Here is a 16,299-nt window from a genome sequence, read left to right as displayed (position 1 = left end):
GCTGGGCACAAGATGTTCTAGAGTTTTCTCTCTGGGACGTTCTGTTAGGAGAAGAGGCTCTGGGACTGTCCCGTTGGGCACAGGATGACTTGGGGGTTTCCCGTTGGGTGGTTCGGTTGGGAGAGGTGGCTCTGGCATTGTCTTTTTGGGCACAGCATGTCCTGGGGTTTTCCCACTGTGGAGGACAAGCAGGAAAAGCATTTGGGGGGTTGTCCTGTTGGGTAGGAGGGGTCCTTGGGCTATCTTGTTGGGTGGCTCTGAGGGAAGAAGAAAGCCGAGGACTGTTCCGTTGAGGGGACGAGGTTCTGGGGTTGTCCCGCTGGGAGATTCTTGAGGGAGAAGAAGTTCTCAGGGTCTTCCGCTGTGTGGATGAGGCCCTGGGGGTGTCCTGTTGGGTGGATGAGTTCCTGGGTTTGTCCCTCTGGGTGATTCGGTGGGAAGAGGAGGCTCGTGGGGGTTCTCGTTGTGCACAAGGAGGCTGGGCAGTGTCCCTTTGAGTCGAGGAGGCCTGGTGGGCGCCACTTCGAGGTCCACTCTGTGGTGTCTCCGAGGAAGCCTGGGCTGTCGAGGAGCGCTGTTGCTCCAAGGAGAAGTAGCCACTTTCTCCCCGGAGCTTCGCCCAGTGCTGTCTGCTGCTCTGACTCCCACCGCCCGGATCTGGGGAGAGATGGGGAGGTTTGACGCAGGGAGGCTCCAGGCAGCTCGCACACCCTGCATTTCTTTTGTCTCCTGGGATCAGTGATTAGGGAAGACCTTGTATTGGCTTCTAAGAGGTCCCACTGTCCATATAGAGGGACCCCACCCTTCTGACCAAGGCTGGTTAGACAAGGGCTGGGACACCGCCCTCCAGCTGGGGCAGGAATGGGAAACCCAGGGCCAGATGACTCAGTCAGTAGAGGGTGGGTGCCAGAGCTGGAAGGTCACGTAGTCTGGGGTCCAAGGACAGGTCAAAGACTCACAGAGGGAAGTTTTGACAACAGCCCCAGGACCCCAAGGGGATGAGGGATCTGGCAGCAGTTACCTAGCAACTTTCCCTTCCCGGTTCTACTTCCTGCAGCTGGATTCCCACAGATCAACCCGGTTTCTTCTAAGGAGCCCCTTTGGTAAGTGGGAGCTCTAGAGGGCTCCAGTTCCCTGTGGCTGGGGGCTCCTGTCCCGCGGCTGCTCCCAAGGCTGCAGTGAGAAGGGCCAGGCCAGGGTTGGCTCAGCCTTGCAGGACTACACAGCTGGGTGCAGGGAGGAATGCAGACTCTCGGCCGCCCCAGGCACAGCCTCAGAATCTGCGCTTGACTCGATTCCCGGGCCGTCCGCACACCCTGGGTGTCGGGGGTGCTGGTGTAAGGGATTAATGCAGCTGGTCTGGATAGCGACCCCTTCCTGACTCCTCATCCCAAGATAGGGTCTCTGTGACCTTGGTGTCACTTTCCACCCCGCTCGGTCCCATGGCCATCAGCTGTGTGTGTCCCTGGGCTGGTGCTCAGGCGAGAAGCACCGTGGCCTTGTCCAGAAGGAGCCTTCACTGAAGCCTTGCTTGAGGTCCCCCTTCCTCCCTCTGCCTCTCCAACCTCCCATGCTGGTGTCACTCAAGTCTGAACTCCCAGCACCTGGCACTGTCGCTCCCTGATGGGCTAGTGTCCCACAGTCACCCTCAAATGCACCCCAAAGTCACCCTTTTCTCCTTTCAGCTCCTCCCCCCACCCTAGGCCTCTGGCACTACATGTATGCCCTGGCCCAGTGTCACCGCCCCCCCATCCTTTCCAAAGCAAAGTGACCAGATGCCCCTGCTCACAACCCTTCAGGGGAAGACAAGCGGGGGACAGGAAAGCTGTCACAGGTCAGAGGACGCCTGCAACGAAATACAATGTGAGGTGCTGGACTGGATCTTGCCACCAGCAGCCATCCAGGGCCCGGGAAAGGGGTGTGTGGGAAGACGCACTGACACGAGGGAACCAAATTCCTCCCTGGGGTGCCAATGGTCTGACAGCCAGGAGGGACACGAGCCAGTAGCAGCATCCCCAGTCCCCACCAGTGTCAGTTTCTCAATTCAGATCATTGAGCTATGGCACAGGGGACCCTGGGTGAAGGGGACAATAGCAACTCTTGGGACAATGAGTACAGCGCAACTCTTCTTCTTCTTTTTTTTTTTTTTTTTTTTTTTTTTGAGGCAGGGTCTTGCTATGCAGTTCAGGCTGGCCTTGAGCTCACTTTGTAGCTCAGGGTGGTCTGGAACTCGCCATGCTCCTCCTGCCTCAGCCTCCCAAGTGCTGTGATTACAGGTGTGCACCACCAAGCCCGGCTTGCAACTCTTCTATAAATCTAAGATTATTTTAAAGCAAAAAGGTGGGGGGAAAAGCCCTTCGGGGGTTCCCTACCCATTTGGCATGTGGGGCCAGGCTCTGCAGCTCCTCGCCCACGCACCAGGCTCCAGCACCGCCCTCCGTCCAGTTCCTCAAACTCACACACACACACACACACACACATACACACACACACACACACAGTCCACCCTGAGGCCCTCGCTCTCACTGCCGCCTCTGTTGAAGCACTCCTCCCTCTGCGCCTGGCTGGTTCCTTGTCATGCTTGGGCTCCAGGATGGCCCTCTGTGCGCTCCTCACATCTGTCTCTCTTGTCTCTTTGGCCACCTGCTCTATCCCCGGGAAGCTCTGTTTGGGAAGCACCTCGCCCCCAGATGGCATCTCCGGGCTTGGCACTCACTACACAATGTGCTGCCACCTCCTGCTCTAGTTCTGCCCCGGCCTGGGGTCCCTCCGCCTGCCCCCTCTCTGAGCTCAGCAGCTACCCTGCCCCCCAGCTAGCGACTTCTCTTTCCCACCATCTCAAGCCGCCTCCCCCTTTGTTTTATAAGGGTTTTTTTTCCCCCTTTTGAGTTTTTCAGACAGGTTCCCGCTATTCAGTCCAGGCTGGCCTCAAACTTGCATCAGTCCTCCTACCTCAGCCGCCCAAGTGCTGGGATTACAGGTGTGTGCCACCACGCTTCAAGCTGCCCTTTGCACCGGGCTCCTGGAGCTGCAGCCCCTGGGCACGGCTGCAGAGGTCCCTGGGCACTGTGTGTCCTATCTTTACCAGCGAGGCTCTGCACAGCCCGCCTGCTAAGCTGGGAGGCGTCCAGGGGGATAAACGTCACATTTCCCAACATCACAAGCTGGTGAATCCCTCCCCGGCCCTGGCCCCTGCCTGCAATTCAGGGAGCTGCCACCAGGTGGACCGCAGTGACCGCTTCTGGTTAAGTAGGTCAGAGCGAGGCTTCCGCCCCACTGCCCAGGGTTTAGGAGCAAGAAAGCAGGCACTTAGGACCAAATCCCGCCTGGCTGTCAGACCATTGGCACCCCAGGGAGGAATGTGGTTCCCTTGTGTCACCGTGTCTTCCCACCACCCTTCCCGGGCCCTAGAGGGCTGCTGGTGGCAAGATCTGATTACTGTTTTGAAGAGACAGCTAGGGCTGCCGGGGAAGAATGGGCTGGAGGTCCTGGGCAGACAGAACCTGCAGACGTGAAGAGGCTCTGGTGAGAAGCCTGGCGTGACAGTGGCTCAGCCACAGATTGTCACCGAGAGGCCAGAAGGGGCAGATTTGGGGCGCATTGGGAGGAGGCTCTGTCAGGAACTGCCAGTGATGTGGACATAAGTCCAAGAGCACCGCCAGCCCCAAGGCCAGGTGCCGCAGCCGCGAATCCTCCTGAGTCCCATGAGTCACCTCCCAAATCTCTTCTCTCTGTCTCTCTGTCTCAGTGACCAACTACAGGAACGGCCCACTGACCACCCATAGAGCTGTTCCTCCCCAGAGTCACCAACTGTTACCAATTTCTTTCTTTTTTTCTTTTCTTTTCTCTATTTTTTTTTTTTTTTTTTTGACAGGGTCTCACTATGCAGTTTAGGCTGGCCTTGAACTCATGGGGGGATCCTCCTGCCTCAGCCTCCTGAGTACTGGGATTACAGGCATGCAACACCACACTCAGCTCTAATAGTTTGTTTCTTCCCCCACTGCTTTATCTTTGCTGCCTGCCTGCTACCTACCTACCTATCATCTACGTACCTATCTCTCATCAGGACAGTCTGTCAAAGCCATCAGGACCCTGTCACATGCCTCTCCCAAGAACAAGGCCACGCTCCTTCCTGACCACGCCCACACTCAGGAATGACAACCTGACACGCTGCTGCATCTAACACACTGTCCACACTCTGATGGCCCAGCTTGTCCCTGGGGTGCCTCTCGGAGCCTGTCTTCTCCTTCCCAGGCTGCACTCAGGATCCCCGTGGCATGGCACCACCTCCCTAGCTCCGGAGCCTCTGTTTTTTTTTTCTACCATAGGGATGGAACCCAGGCCTCACATTTGCTAGGCAGGCACCCGCCACTGAGCCAGCCCCAGCCTGAGAGCTTCTCTGAATGGACAGCAGGTCCCAGCCCCTTTCCGTCATTCATGCAGGGCCCAGTCAGCTATCTCGCAGAAAGTCCCTCCATTTGGGGTGGCCTAATGTTTTGTCTGATTTAGGAGCAGGTGGTACACAGGAGCAGGAACTAGAAGGGTAGGCATGCTGGGTGCTGCCCCAGCACCCCATGGGGGGCATAAAGGTGGCTTGTCCCACTCTGGGCCACCTGGTTAAGGTGGGGCCTGCCAGAGCCAACATCCCAGGGCTGTCCTGTCCCTGGGTAGTCAGTGCATAATCTGAGGTGGTGCTTCCAGCTGTGAATACCCTGCTCCCCAACAATCTTCGCCCAGAGACTTGGCCTTGGCCCCTGATTCCTGCCTAAACTGGGTGTCGCTGTGGTGGCCCCAGGGTCTCTTGACTGGCTTCTACCCTGCAGCCTCACCCTGCTCCAGTTCATGCTTTGGACCTGGCCCTGAGAATCCTCCTGAGGCACAGGGTCAGTTACATCACTCCCTTACCCCAAACCTTCCGCAGCTCCTTACCACTTAGAGAAGAAAGTCTAAACGCCATCTATGCTCGAGCCCCAGTCAGGCCTCCCAGCCCCTTCCCACTGTCCCTCAGCTTCGTGTCACCCTTCGTCCTGATGCCATGCTGTGGGTCCTCTACCCTGCAGAGCCCTTCACTCACTCTGCACGCTCCTGCTTCTGTTCCTCCTCTGTTCTGATGTCCTGTCCACCCTCCTGTCTGTCTGCTCTACTAGGTGATGCACATCCAGGTGTCCAATGTCTTTTCATGGTGCTACAGGAGCACGGGTATCCAGCACTGCCCCTAGGACCAGGAAGGGGCTGTCCTGGCCTCACGCCCCCAAATCTTGTCTGTGCTAAAGAGGGAGACCAGGCAGCAAGACAGTGCAGGAGTGACTGTGGGTCCAGGGAGATAATGGCAAATGTCCCCACCTTCCGTGGGTCCGGCCTGACAGCAGCCTTCACCCTCCTCTGAGCAGTCACCTTATTTCCTGTGGGACTCTCCTCTGAGGCTTGCCAGGGCACTGACCCTGAGCACCAGGCTGGGCCCGGTGAGAACCCTGCCTGGAATTTCAGCTACATCAGAGAGGACTGTATCTTCCTCGGAGGAGGATGAGTAACCTGGCACTACAGATGGTCATCGTGCCACCATCAGGAAGGGGAAGGGTCTGGCTAAGAACAAAGCCCTGCTGGGTATGGTGGCACACACCCACAACCCCAGCACTCAGGAGACTGAGGCAGGAAGATCACCACGACTTTGAGGCCAGCCTGGGCTACATAGTGAGACCCCGTCTCAAAAAGCCAAAAAATTAAAAAAATAAGAAATAGATGCAGCCACCTCAGGAGAAAGCAGAGCAAAGACCACGTTCTAGTGCTGTCGGAACACCCGGATGCAGCCATACCGGAAGTCACATTCTTCTAGGCCTTATTCTGTTCATTCCCAGCCACTTGTTTCTCCCTATTGAAAGACCCTAGCCCACCAGCTATGAGGTGATGGTTAAAGCAGGCAGCATAGCACATCCTGGCTACTCCATAATCACATGAGAACCTTAACTATTATTAAGACTGGAGGTGCCAAAGTAAGCCCTGCCCAGGGCACAGGCCTGTGAGACAGTTGGGTGGGGGTGGACCCAGGCCATCAGCACACCCATGGCCACAGGGACCATCCTGACAGGACTCACCCTCCGTTCTCTGGCCTGTGGTGTCTCCTCTCACAGGGGACCTGGGGATTCTTCGGGCACTGTCAGCTCTCGGGCCCTCCTGGGCCCTCCGCAGGATCATCACGGTGAGCTCGTCCGGGCTGGGGACCTTGTCCCGCCTCTCAACAGTGTGCCAGTCCTGCCAGGGAGGGGAGGGAAAAGCTTATTAGTGGGAGAAGGTGGTCCAGTACCTACGCTGTCAGCATGAGGGGTGGAAGGATGCTGGGGACTTGGCATTTAAGGGGCACTTTCTGTATGCCCATGCCCATGCCCAAGCCACTGTACAGGCTTTTGGCAAGCAGTCCCTTCCACCAACCCTGGGAAGGAGGCACATCCACTGAGACCAAGAATGGGGCCAAAGTCACATGGCCAGGAGGACCCTAATCCCACCACTGTCCAGCTGTGTGGCCTCCGGTAAGTGGCTTTCCCTTAGCCCCAAACGGGCCGTAATAGTCTTCAGATCAGAAGGTAGGAGGAGCCTTCGCTGTGCCCACACCCACCAAGCTCTCTGCACAGTGCCAGCCCCATGGTGCCAGCCCAAGCTGGGCAATTTGTTTTGTTTTTGAGACAGAGCTAGACACTGTCTGGCCACACACTAGCCTTGAACTTGTTATATAGCCCAGGCTGGCCTCAATGTGCGATTCTCCTGTTTCAGCCTCCAGAGGGCTGCAGGCTAGGTGGCTTACGCTGATCCCTGTCACTTACAGTCACAGTCCTCCATGGGGAGGGGCCTCACAGGACAGGCATGGCTCTCCTGCCCATGCAGCCCCTCTGACTGTCATGCCCGAGCAGAGCCCCAGTCCTTCCCGTCCTGCCCTGGCTCTGGGACTCAGTGTGTGACCTAGGCCCCAGCCTGGCGTGCTGCGGACACCACACCCAACATCCCAGCTCTGTGACCAGAGAGTGCTTGGCAGTGGAAGCCAGCCGGTGACTCATCCAAGTTCCCTGTCACCTGAAACCCCCTCCTGCACCTTCCTTCCCAGCAGACCTGGGACGGCCATGGGCCCCCGGGCAGAGACCTCTATCCCTCAGGCTGGTGGTACGGCCCAGTTCCCCCGTGAGAGCCTCAGCCCTGCTCTGGAGGGTTAGGGGTCCCGGGACCGGGGGCAGAGGAGTGATCTGCTCTTGTCACCCTGGCCCTGTCTCTGCCCCCCTCACCACAGAAGAGGAGTTGCTGGTATCATCAGGGGTATCACTGTCAGGGCCGGAGCTGGTGTCGGAGTCGGGGCTCTTGTCACATGGAGAGGAGGCTGGGCTTGCCAAATAGACCGCTGCCTCAAGGTCCCCAGGCCTGCTCCTAGGAACAGCTGTGGGGCCCTGGTCAGAAAGCCCTGCTGACAGGGATGAGCCACTGCGGGGAGAAGCAGACAGTGAGTTTCCCCAAGGAAGTAACGGGGTCAGGGAGAAACCCCCCACCCCAGCCAGATACACACAACACGCGCACACGTACAGGCAAGCGAGTGCTCGCACGTGTGCACACGCACACACACACACACACACACACACACATGCATGCACTCCCCAGGTGCCAGGAATCAGCCTATTCCTGCAGAACTGGGAGCCACATCAAGGTCCCCAGAGCCGGGCTCTCTGGATGGATGAAAAACTACGCATAGCTCAAACAGATCAAGATTCTGGCCAAGGTCATAGAGCTAGGAGAGGGCAGAGCGGGGCTGTGAACTGGAACCACTGCGCAGACCCCAGCTCTCTGTCATCAGAGAAGGGGTGGGGACCCCAAGCTGAGTACAACTGGAGAAGACTCTTGCTAGGTGGGGGGCGGGGATCAGGGGGATGTGCCAGCAGCTGGGCTCCCACGGCTGCTGTAGGGGAAGCCCTGCTGTGGAAAAGCCTTCCAGGGTGGCCACAGCTCACCTAGCTTCCAGCTGGCAGCATCCCCAAAGGGACCCTAACAATGGCAATGGGTGATCGCCACAGAAGAGTTCTGTAATCAAAAAAATTGGGGACATACTACATATTTCTTTACCTCTTCCATCCAAATCCCATGATGCCACCTGCAAACTAAATGCCCTGGTAAGTCCTGTGGGAGGATATTCAACTTCATTCATCCCACACTGTCTGAAACATATTTGGTAGTAGTTTGATAGCAGAGCTTTTTTTTTTTTTTTTTTAAATTGAACCAAGAGCCTTTGAACTGAGCGAAGGTGGGGACTCACTAAATTACTACATTGCCTGGGCTGTTGTCAAATTTGTGAGCCTCCTGCTTCAGCCTCCCAGAGTGCTGGGATTTACAGGCATGTACCATCACTCCTGCCTAGCAGAGCTATTTAGAAATAATAATAATAATCCTGCCTACAAGGAGCACATTGTTCCCAAAGTAATGCTGATTTGATTCAGACTCCTCGCACCTTTTTTTGGCAGTGCTGGGAGTCAAATCCAGGCCTCACACGTGCTTCGCCAGCATGACTCTGAGTGCAGCCACACCCCCAGCCCTCCATGAACCATTGTTACTTTACAAACAGGGAACATGAGGCATAGAAACATGCAGTCCCCTGCCTGAGGTCCCACAGCCCACAGAGGACAGAAGTGGAGTGGGACCCAGGTTTCTGGACCCTCAGGCCAAGCTCTCCTAATGTGCCATGCGTTGGAAGCAGGGTTCAGGCCAGTGCGGGCTGTGGTGGAAGAATCCCAAAGCCTGGGGCGGTAGGGGTGACAGCAGGTAGCCCTGAATGAGGGGGCTGTGGACTCTTACAGCTGCACAAAGGGAGCCAGAGAATGCGCACAGCTGTCCACACCTAGCAGCATGGCCGCGTCCAGTGGTGGGGAGTTGGGGAGTGGGCAGGACCATCAGGAAAGTCAGCCAGGGTTGGGGACAGCAAGCTCAGAGACTCAGGAGCAAAAGGGGACAGTCCGATCTGAGTTCTCGCAGTTAGGCCCGAGGAGCATGCCACTGCCCACCTGTGCCCAGACCCCGGGCCGGCAGCCACCAGGATGATGCTGTCACCGTGAAGCGGGGCAGGTGGGGAGGGTGAGAGCTCCCTTCCCCAGGCCCTGGGGCTCTACCCACCTCTCAGGCCCCTGCCGGGGGCCCAGGCCCACCACGAGCTGGCAGGTGGAGGTTGCGGTGCCGAGCGTGTCCTCAGGCGCAGGCAGGCAGCGGGGCAGGTCGCAGTAGGTTGCCTCAGCACTTGGAGGGCTCCCCGGCTCCTTGGAGAAAGGAGACAGCTCAGGTCCACGTGGGTCCCCTCCCCCTGCACGGCCCTCCTGAGGGCGGGGTGGGATCTCCAGACATCATCTCCTGGGATCTCACCCTGCTCACTTGCTGGCCCAAAGAGAGTGGCCCCTCGGGCTGGAGGCGCTCCTGGGACCTAAGCTGGGGCTGGCAGGGGTCCTGGTGGGCGTGCACGGATGCATATGTACATGGATGGGCCTAGCTGCAAGTACTGGTGTGCATAAAGGCTTGTGTGCCTAGGTGTGTGTGCACACAGGTGTGAAAGTGTGTGTGCAAACACGCATGCGCATGGAAGCAGGCCCCTCAGGTACAACTGTGCATGTGCTTATGTAAATACCACAAGCTCATTTAGGAGCGTACAAGGATACGTGTGCCTCAGAATGTGAGGCACCTAGAAGCGCCCCCGAAAGCATCAGTGGTAGCCAGCAGTCCAAGGAAAGAAGGCGGATTACACTGGCCCGGAGAACAGAAAGCATCTGAGGGAGGAACAGCGGGTCTGATGGAGGAGGAGGTGGGACAGCATGACCCTGGGGGAGAGGTCAGCCCCACTGCAGCCCCAGGGGTGAGGACGGAGCTTCAGCACTGCGGGAGCTTCAACACTGCGGCTCCTCTCTCTTCCTGCCTGTACAGGTCACACCTGTGAGGCTGGTGCCCCCTGTCACCCCGGGGGGGAACAGCTGTTCACCTCCAGGGAGGCCCCCCTCCTCCCACCTGCTGCAGGGCCCTCCCCTGGTGGTGGGAGACCAGGCCCTGGCACCCTGTGCCCCGCCTCCTCTCGGATTACCTGGGCAGCGGGCTCCGAAGGCGGTGGTGGTGGCTGGCGGCTGTCAGCACCCTCGTCCCCGGGGGGCTCTGGCTCAGGCCCCCGCACTGCCGCCCTCTCAGGCCCGACTCAGGGCCGTGCTGGTGGCGCCGGCCGAGGCAGTGGAAACCCTAGAGGGGCCAGCTTCAGGCGCAGGGGCCCCTCATTACTGTTTCATAAGCCAGGGCCCAGCCAAGAACAATGCGGGACATGAAACCCGGGAATCTGATCCCAGCCGCTCACCTGAGAGCCAGGCAGGGTGGGAGCCTGGCCACTGGCTCCCTGGGGACCCTGGAGCCCAGAGTCCAGGGCCGGGGCTGCAACCTGGCCAGTGCCCCGTGGGCAGCACTTCCCCAAATCCGCGCAGGCCGCCACCGGCAGAGCCTGGGCTGGGCCGAGGACGGGGTCTAGGTGTCCGCTGCAGCATCCAGGCTGGGAGGCCTGCCTGGATTTGGTTTCACCCCTGCCCTGCAGCCCGATTCCGATCAGGGCCCGGCAGCAGGAGGTGTCAGATCCTCAGCCGGGCCTGGTGTTGTGGCCGTCCAGGGGCAGGGCAGCATGAGAGAAAGGAGCAGCTCGCCAGGCAGCGTCCAGAGGTCCCGGCCCGAAGGACCCCGAGCCTTACAAGCACTTCAGCCCTGATTTCACCCCGCCCCGCCACTCCCAACCCAGCCCAGCCCAGCCCAGCCTCAGCCCCCAGCTCTGATTTCCTGTCTGTCGGTCAACTTGGGCCCTGGCCCTGTGCAGACCTGGGTCCCATCCCGTCCCGGCTCCTCCACGTCCGGGCTGAGTGACCTGGCCCAGTGACCTCCCCTCCCGGAGCCCTGTTGTCTTGGAAATGAAGGCGGAAGTGTGACCAAGACCTTGGCCAAGTGACTTGTCCTGTTTGTGTCTCAGTTATGTCATGTGCAGAACTGGCACGACAGGCCCTCCTCCCAGGGTGTTAAGAGAATAAGTGATGAGGGGCTGGGGATTTAGCTCGGCGGCAAAAGCGCCTGCCTGGCAAGCGCAAGGTCGTGAGTTCGGTTCCCGGTACCGGAAAAAAACCAAAAAAAAAAGAGAATAAGTGATGAAAGAACATTAAATCAAGTTGTATGAAAAAATAAATAAATAAGTCGAGTTGTATGGGTTACATTGGCGGAATAACAGTAAATACATTTAAGAATAAATTAATTGAGCCAGGAATGGTGCCACACACCTACTGGGAGACTAAGGTAAAAGAAAGGACTGCTGCGAGTTTGAGGCCTGCATGGCCTACACAGCAAGATTCTCTCTCGAAAAAGGAAAGAAGGAAAAAAGATAGAATAAATAAATGGAGCTGGATATGGTGGCACATGACTGTCATCCTAGCATTCTGGGGGGGTGAGGTAGGAAGATCCAAAGTTTGAGTCTTTCTTGGGCAACTTATCAAGACATTGTTTCATTTTTCTTTCTTTCTTCCTTTCTTTCTTTCTTTCTTTCTTTCTTTCTTTTTTGTCTTCTTGAGACAGAGTCTCGCTATGCAGTTCAGGCTGGCCTTGCGCTCACTTTGTAGCCCAGGCTGCTCTCAAACTCACAACGATCCTCCTGCCTCAGCCTCCCAAAGACATGGTTTCAAAATGAAAAATAAAATAAAAATTTAAAAAATGGCTAGGGATGTATTGCAGCGTGAAAGCACTAGGTTTAATCTCCAGTGCGACAACAAATCAATCCATAGAAAAGGGATGTGTGATGCGGCCTAGCGCCCCCTGCCTCCCTCTGAGCCTGCTGGCGACCTGGTCAAGTGTCAGGGGTCAGGTCCCGTGACCTACAGGGCTGACCCCTCCCCACCTCCCAGCCTGTGGGAGATCTGGCCGTGAGCAGAACAGGGACAGGCGCAGGGCCCAGGAGAGCTGTGACTCCCTGGGCATTTTAATGACCAGCGGGTCAAGAGCCAGTCACGCTTGGAGGGGAGATGGGACACCCTGGGCCTGGCCGTTTCTGCGCATTCTAGGGTAGCGGAAGACACCAGACTGGATCTAATCCTACTTCTTTGCACCCTGGTATGAGGAGGGTCCCAGTGGGACCTGCACAGCTTGGTCAAGGGTGGGCGATGCCCATTCCCCTCTGGGGATTGAACGCAGGGCTCCAAGCTCCATCCCCAGATCTTCGCTTTTTTTTTTTTTTTTGGTTTTTTTCCAGTACCAGGAACTGAACTCACGACCTTGCGCTTGCCAGGCAGGCGCTTTGCCGCTGAGCTAAATCCCCAGCCCCGATCTTCGCTTTTTTTAAATATTGAGACAGGGTCTCAGCAAGTTATCCAGACTGGCCTTGAACTCACAATGGTCCTACCTCAGCTTCCTGAGTAACTAGGAGTATAGGCTTGCACCACTACACCTAGCAGAGGGATATTTTTGTTGGTTTGTTTTATTTTGTTTTGTTTTTTGAGACAAGGTCTTGCTATGCAGTTCAGGCTGGCACTGAACTTGCTGTGTAGCCCAGGCAGGCCTCAAATTTGTGTGATCCTCCTGCTTCAGCCTCCCAAGTGCTGGGATTATAGGCCACCACATCCCACTTGCCAGGGGATATTTTTAAACACATAGTTTTTTTTGATTCATGTTTGAAATCCCTTAACCGTTAAAGCAGCTAGGTAAGATGGCACAGGTGTGTAATCCCAGCACTCTGGGAGGCTCATGCAAGAGAATCACAAATTTGAGCCCAGCCTAGGCAATGTAAGTGACTTACTGAGACTGTGTCTCAAAATAAAAATTTAAAAAGTGGGTGGGGCATGTCACTCAGTGGGAAAGCCCTGGGTTCAATCCCCACGTACCACAAAAACAAACAAACAAACAGAGGGGCCGGGGATTTAGCTCAGTGGCACAGCGCCTGCCTGGCAAGTGCAAGGTCGTGAGTTCGATTCCGGGACCAGAACAAAACAAAACAAAACAAATAGAGAGGTTCCAGATACCCTGGAGAAAGACCTGGCTAACCTTGGTTCTGTGTAAGCCGGATGTAGGAACCCACAGCTATAATCCCAGAACTCGGGAGGCTGAGTCAGGAGGATCACTGGGAGTTCAATCCCAGCCTGTGCTACACAGAGAGATGCTGATTCAAGGAAAACAAAACAAAACAACAAAACCTTTGGTTCTCAGGAGACGTGTTATGCCAAAGGGAAGGGAGCGAGGGGGTACCCTTATCTCTGCAGCACCATCCAAGGTCAGGGCACCCAATCCCTGGGGCAGAGGCAGGAGGAATCCACCATTCCTTCCATACCTAACCTTGGTGCACCAGTAATGGGGCCCGAGTTGGTGGCCGGGATGGGCAGGGAGGGGGACAGAAAGTTCGGTAGAAGTGACTGCCATCTTCTGGGGCCAGGCCTAGTTTTTTTTTTTTTTTTTTTTTTTCCTAAATCTTTTTTGGTTTTCGACTTTTCCCGGGCCAAATGACGGAACCCAGGACCCGGCACGTGCTAGGCAAGGGCTCTGCCACTGAGCCACACCCCCGCCCAGGGGCAGAAATGCCATCCGGTACACAGGGAACTGTGTCGTGCCCGGAGTCGGCCCTGGTCCTGCCCCAGTCACCCTCACGAGCCGGCGGTGCTCAGGGGACTCTCACTACCCGGGCACAGCACTGGAACAATGCGAAGCCACGGATCTGACCCTGAAACTGGCTCTCCCTGTGCCCGGGGACGAGGCCCATGCCCTGGTGTTCGCTCCTCTCCCTGTTCCGGATGGAGCTGTGTCCGCCTCCCGCGACCGGTGGTTATCAGGTGACTCCCTGGGGTGCAGCTCAGTGGTAGTATGCGTGCCAGGCCCAGTTCTATCCGGGGCAAAAACACCCCGATTCCCAAGCCTCCCCTCTTCTCACCATGAGCAAGGCTTTCACCAGCAACAGATGCTGATGATGTGGGAGCCTCGGCTCCTGTCCCCTCCGACCCTGATCGGAAGCCCTGGGCCATCGATAGCCTCCTGGCCGCTGCACTCACACTCGCCAGGCCCCAAGCACAGTGACTGAAAACTGCAGACTGATCGTACAGTCACTCCCTTGTTTAAAATCCTTAGTGGCTCTCCATGACTCTCATGATAAAATCCAAAGTCCTCAGCATGTCCCTAGAGGCCCCCAGACCCTAGCACTTACCCTCATACCACTTGCTATCTATTCTCTTATGACACTGATCACACCCATGATGAAATAACCATCTGCACGATGAGTTTCTTACTCCCCGTTTCCCTTGCTAGCCCACCAGCCTCGCCAAGCCAGGCATGCGTGTCTATTTCTGCAGCATCCCGCACAGCACCTGCATGTTTCCAGTCCCTACTCAATGTATAGAAAAACATGTGATAGAGCCAGGCACGGTGGCACATGTCTGTAATCCCAGCACTCAGGAGGCAGAGGCAGGAGGATTTCTGTGTGTTTAAGGCCAGCCTGTGGCACACAGTGAGACCCTGTCTCAAAAAAAAAGTACAACGACTGAAGCTCTCAGGTGGGGACCGAGGGCCCTAGGCCATACCTCAGGCCCATCTGGATCCAGGTTCCTCCTGCCCCATGCTGGGAGAAGGGCCTGTGCTTGGGAGAGGGACACAGGCCTCTCCAGTGTTTGTTCCCTGAGCTTGGGGGGAGGGAAGGGAGCTGTCACTGGAAGTCTCTGAATCTCATGTAGAAGGGACTCTCCAAGGTGTCCGTTCTGGCTAGGAAGAGGGAAGAGAGGAAAGAGCCGCTTGGGGCTTGGGCTCAGCACTGCCAGCTGTCAGGTGCAAGAGGCTGCTGCCCCATCGCCCGGGAGGAGAGTGACACAGAGGCTTCACATGCCCCAAGGAGGCACGGCAGGGAAATGGCAAAGCCACGGTTCCAACTCAACAGCCATGTCTCAGAGCCTGAACCTCTGCAGGAAGCTGGGTGCCAGGCACAAGAAGAGGAAGCCCCAGCCCCCTGGGCATGGCAGAGCCACAGGGGTCAGGGCTGGAAGGACCGATGCAGTCACAGGTCCCACACTTCCCAAGGCAGGGGTGCCAGCGCGCTGGGTGGCTTGGCATCCGACCACATCGATCGCACTGTGAACAGCGACTCCTCTTTCACTCCGCCAGCTACTTCAAGAAGAAAGTGACCGGTGGGTACTGGTGTCTTTAACACCTCCCTAGTCCCTGCTAATCTCCCTTTGAGACAAAAGACAGCTGGACTCAGGCTCCACACCTTCAGCTGACAACTGAATGACATTTCTGTCTTGTCTTTCTTTTTTCTAGATTCCTTCCATTTCTAAGCTCTGAACATGATCATTTCTACATTCCGAGCATGGTCTTGTGGTGGGGACATAAAGGTTTGTCTCAGATAAGTGAGAAAAGGATGTTGATTTTGGGCCTCTGAGTGTGGCTCAGTGGCAGAATGTGTGCTTAGCATTCACAAGGCCCCAGGTTCAATCCTCAGCACCCCATGAAAGGACATTGATTTAAATAATAAAGTAATAGATGAGATGAGGCTACAGTAAACATCAAGAAAGTGGAGAACAAGGAGAGAAGCAATTGATAATTGGGAAATAGTAACATGGTCCATTCACCCCATTTTACATGTAGGAAAACTGAGGCATTGGCCGGGAGGAAGCATCTGCTTTCAGCTGCAAGTTCACAGCCTACTCCCCATCCCATATGGCCCTGCAAAGCAGGCCTACCTGGTGCCTTGCTGGGTGGGCCTCCTCCTTTTGAGAGCGGCTCTGGGAAAGCATGTTGGCCTTAAAGCGTTCACATGGTGCCTTCCCAGCCTCCTCCTCCACGTCTGTGAGCCAGGCCAGGGCAGCTCCTGAGACCTGACAGCTGACTCTGTAGGGGGACATGGGGAGAATCAAAGAAGAGGCAAGGAGCAGATGACTGGCTGGCCAGCCACATGGAACTCAGCCCCAGTTTCCCCAGGCCAGACAAGGACCAAGGATATAAGATTATCCATTCACTCATCCATTCCTTTATTCACTCAACAAACACTAATGCCTACTAAGCAGCCTACAAATTGCCAAGCATTTGATGTGTGATTTCTAGTACTTACTACAGTGTTGTTGAAAGTGTGTTCTAATGACCCTTCTTTACACTCTTCTGGGCTGCTCATAAAAGTGCAGATTTCCAAGCGGGTATGGTATTGCATGCCTATCGTCCCAAGCTACTAAAAGGGCTGAGTCAGGAGGATCACTTGGGCCTAGGAGTTCAGGATCAGCCTAGGGAACAAACAAGACCACCCGGTCTCTAAAAACAAACAAA

General features: G+C 56.3%; 1 protein-coding gene across 1 annotated transcript in view; it reads right to left on the bottom strand.

The window, feature by feature from the left end:
• Window positions 1-15,827, bottom strand: part of LOC102009166 (TRIO and F-actin-binding protein-like) — an 18,461-nt gene extending 2,634 nt beyond the window's left edge. The window contains exons 1-5 of the mRNA XM_013511302.1: window positions 15,723-15,827; window positions 9,136-9,275; window positions 7,269-7,461; window positions 6,093-6,249; window positions 15-657 (exon numbers count right to left, since the gene is read on the bottom strand). Of these exons, the coding sequence (XP_013366756.1) occupies window positions 15-657; window positions 6,093-6,249; window positions 7,269-7,461; window positions 9,136-9,275; window positions 15,723-15,776 (1,187 nt within the window). The 5' untranslated portion in view covers window positions 15,777-15,827. The remainder of the gene's footprint in view (window positions 1-14; window positions 658-6,092; window positions 6,250-7,268; window positions 7,462-9,135; window positions 9,276-15,722) is intronic.
• Window positions 15,828-16,299: the final 472 nt, after the last annotated feature.

Source organism: Chinchilla lanigera, unplaced genomic scaffold, assembly GCF_000276665.1.
Source record: "Chinchilla lanigera isolate Chin_1 unplaced genomic scaffold, ChiLan1.0 scaffold00012, whole genome shotgun sequence".
Lineage (NCBI taxonomy): Eukaryota > Metazoa > Chordata > Mammalia > Rodentia > Chinchillidae > Chinchilla > Chinchilla lanigera.
This window is presented reverse-complemented; position numbering and strand designations above follow the sequence as displayed.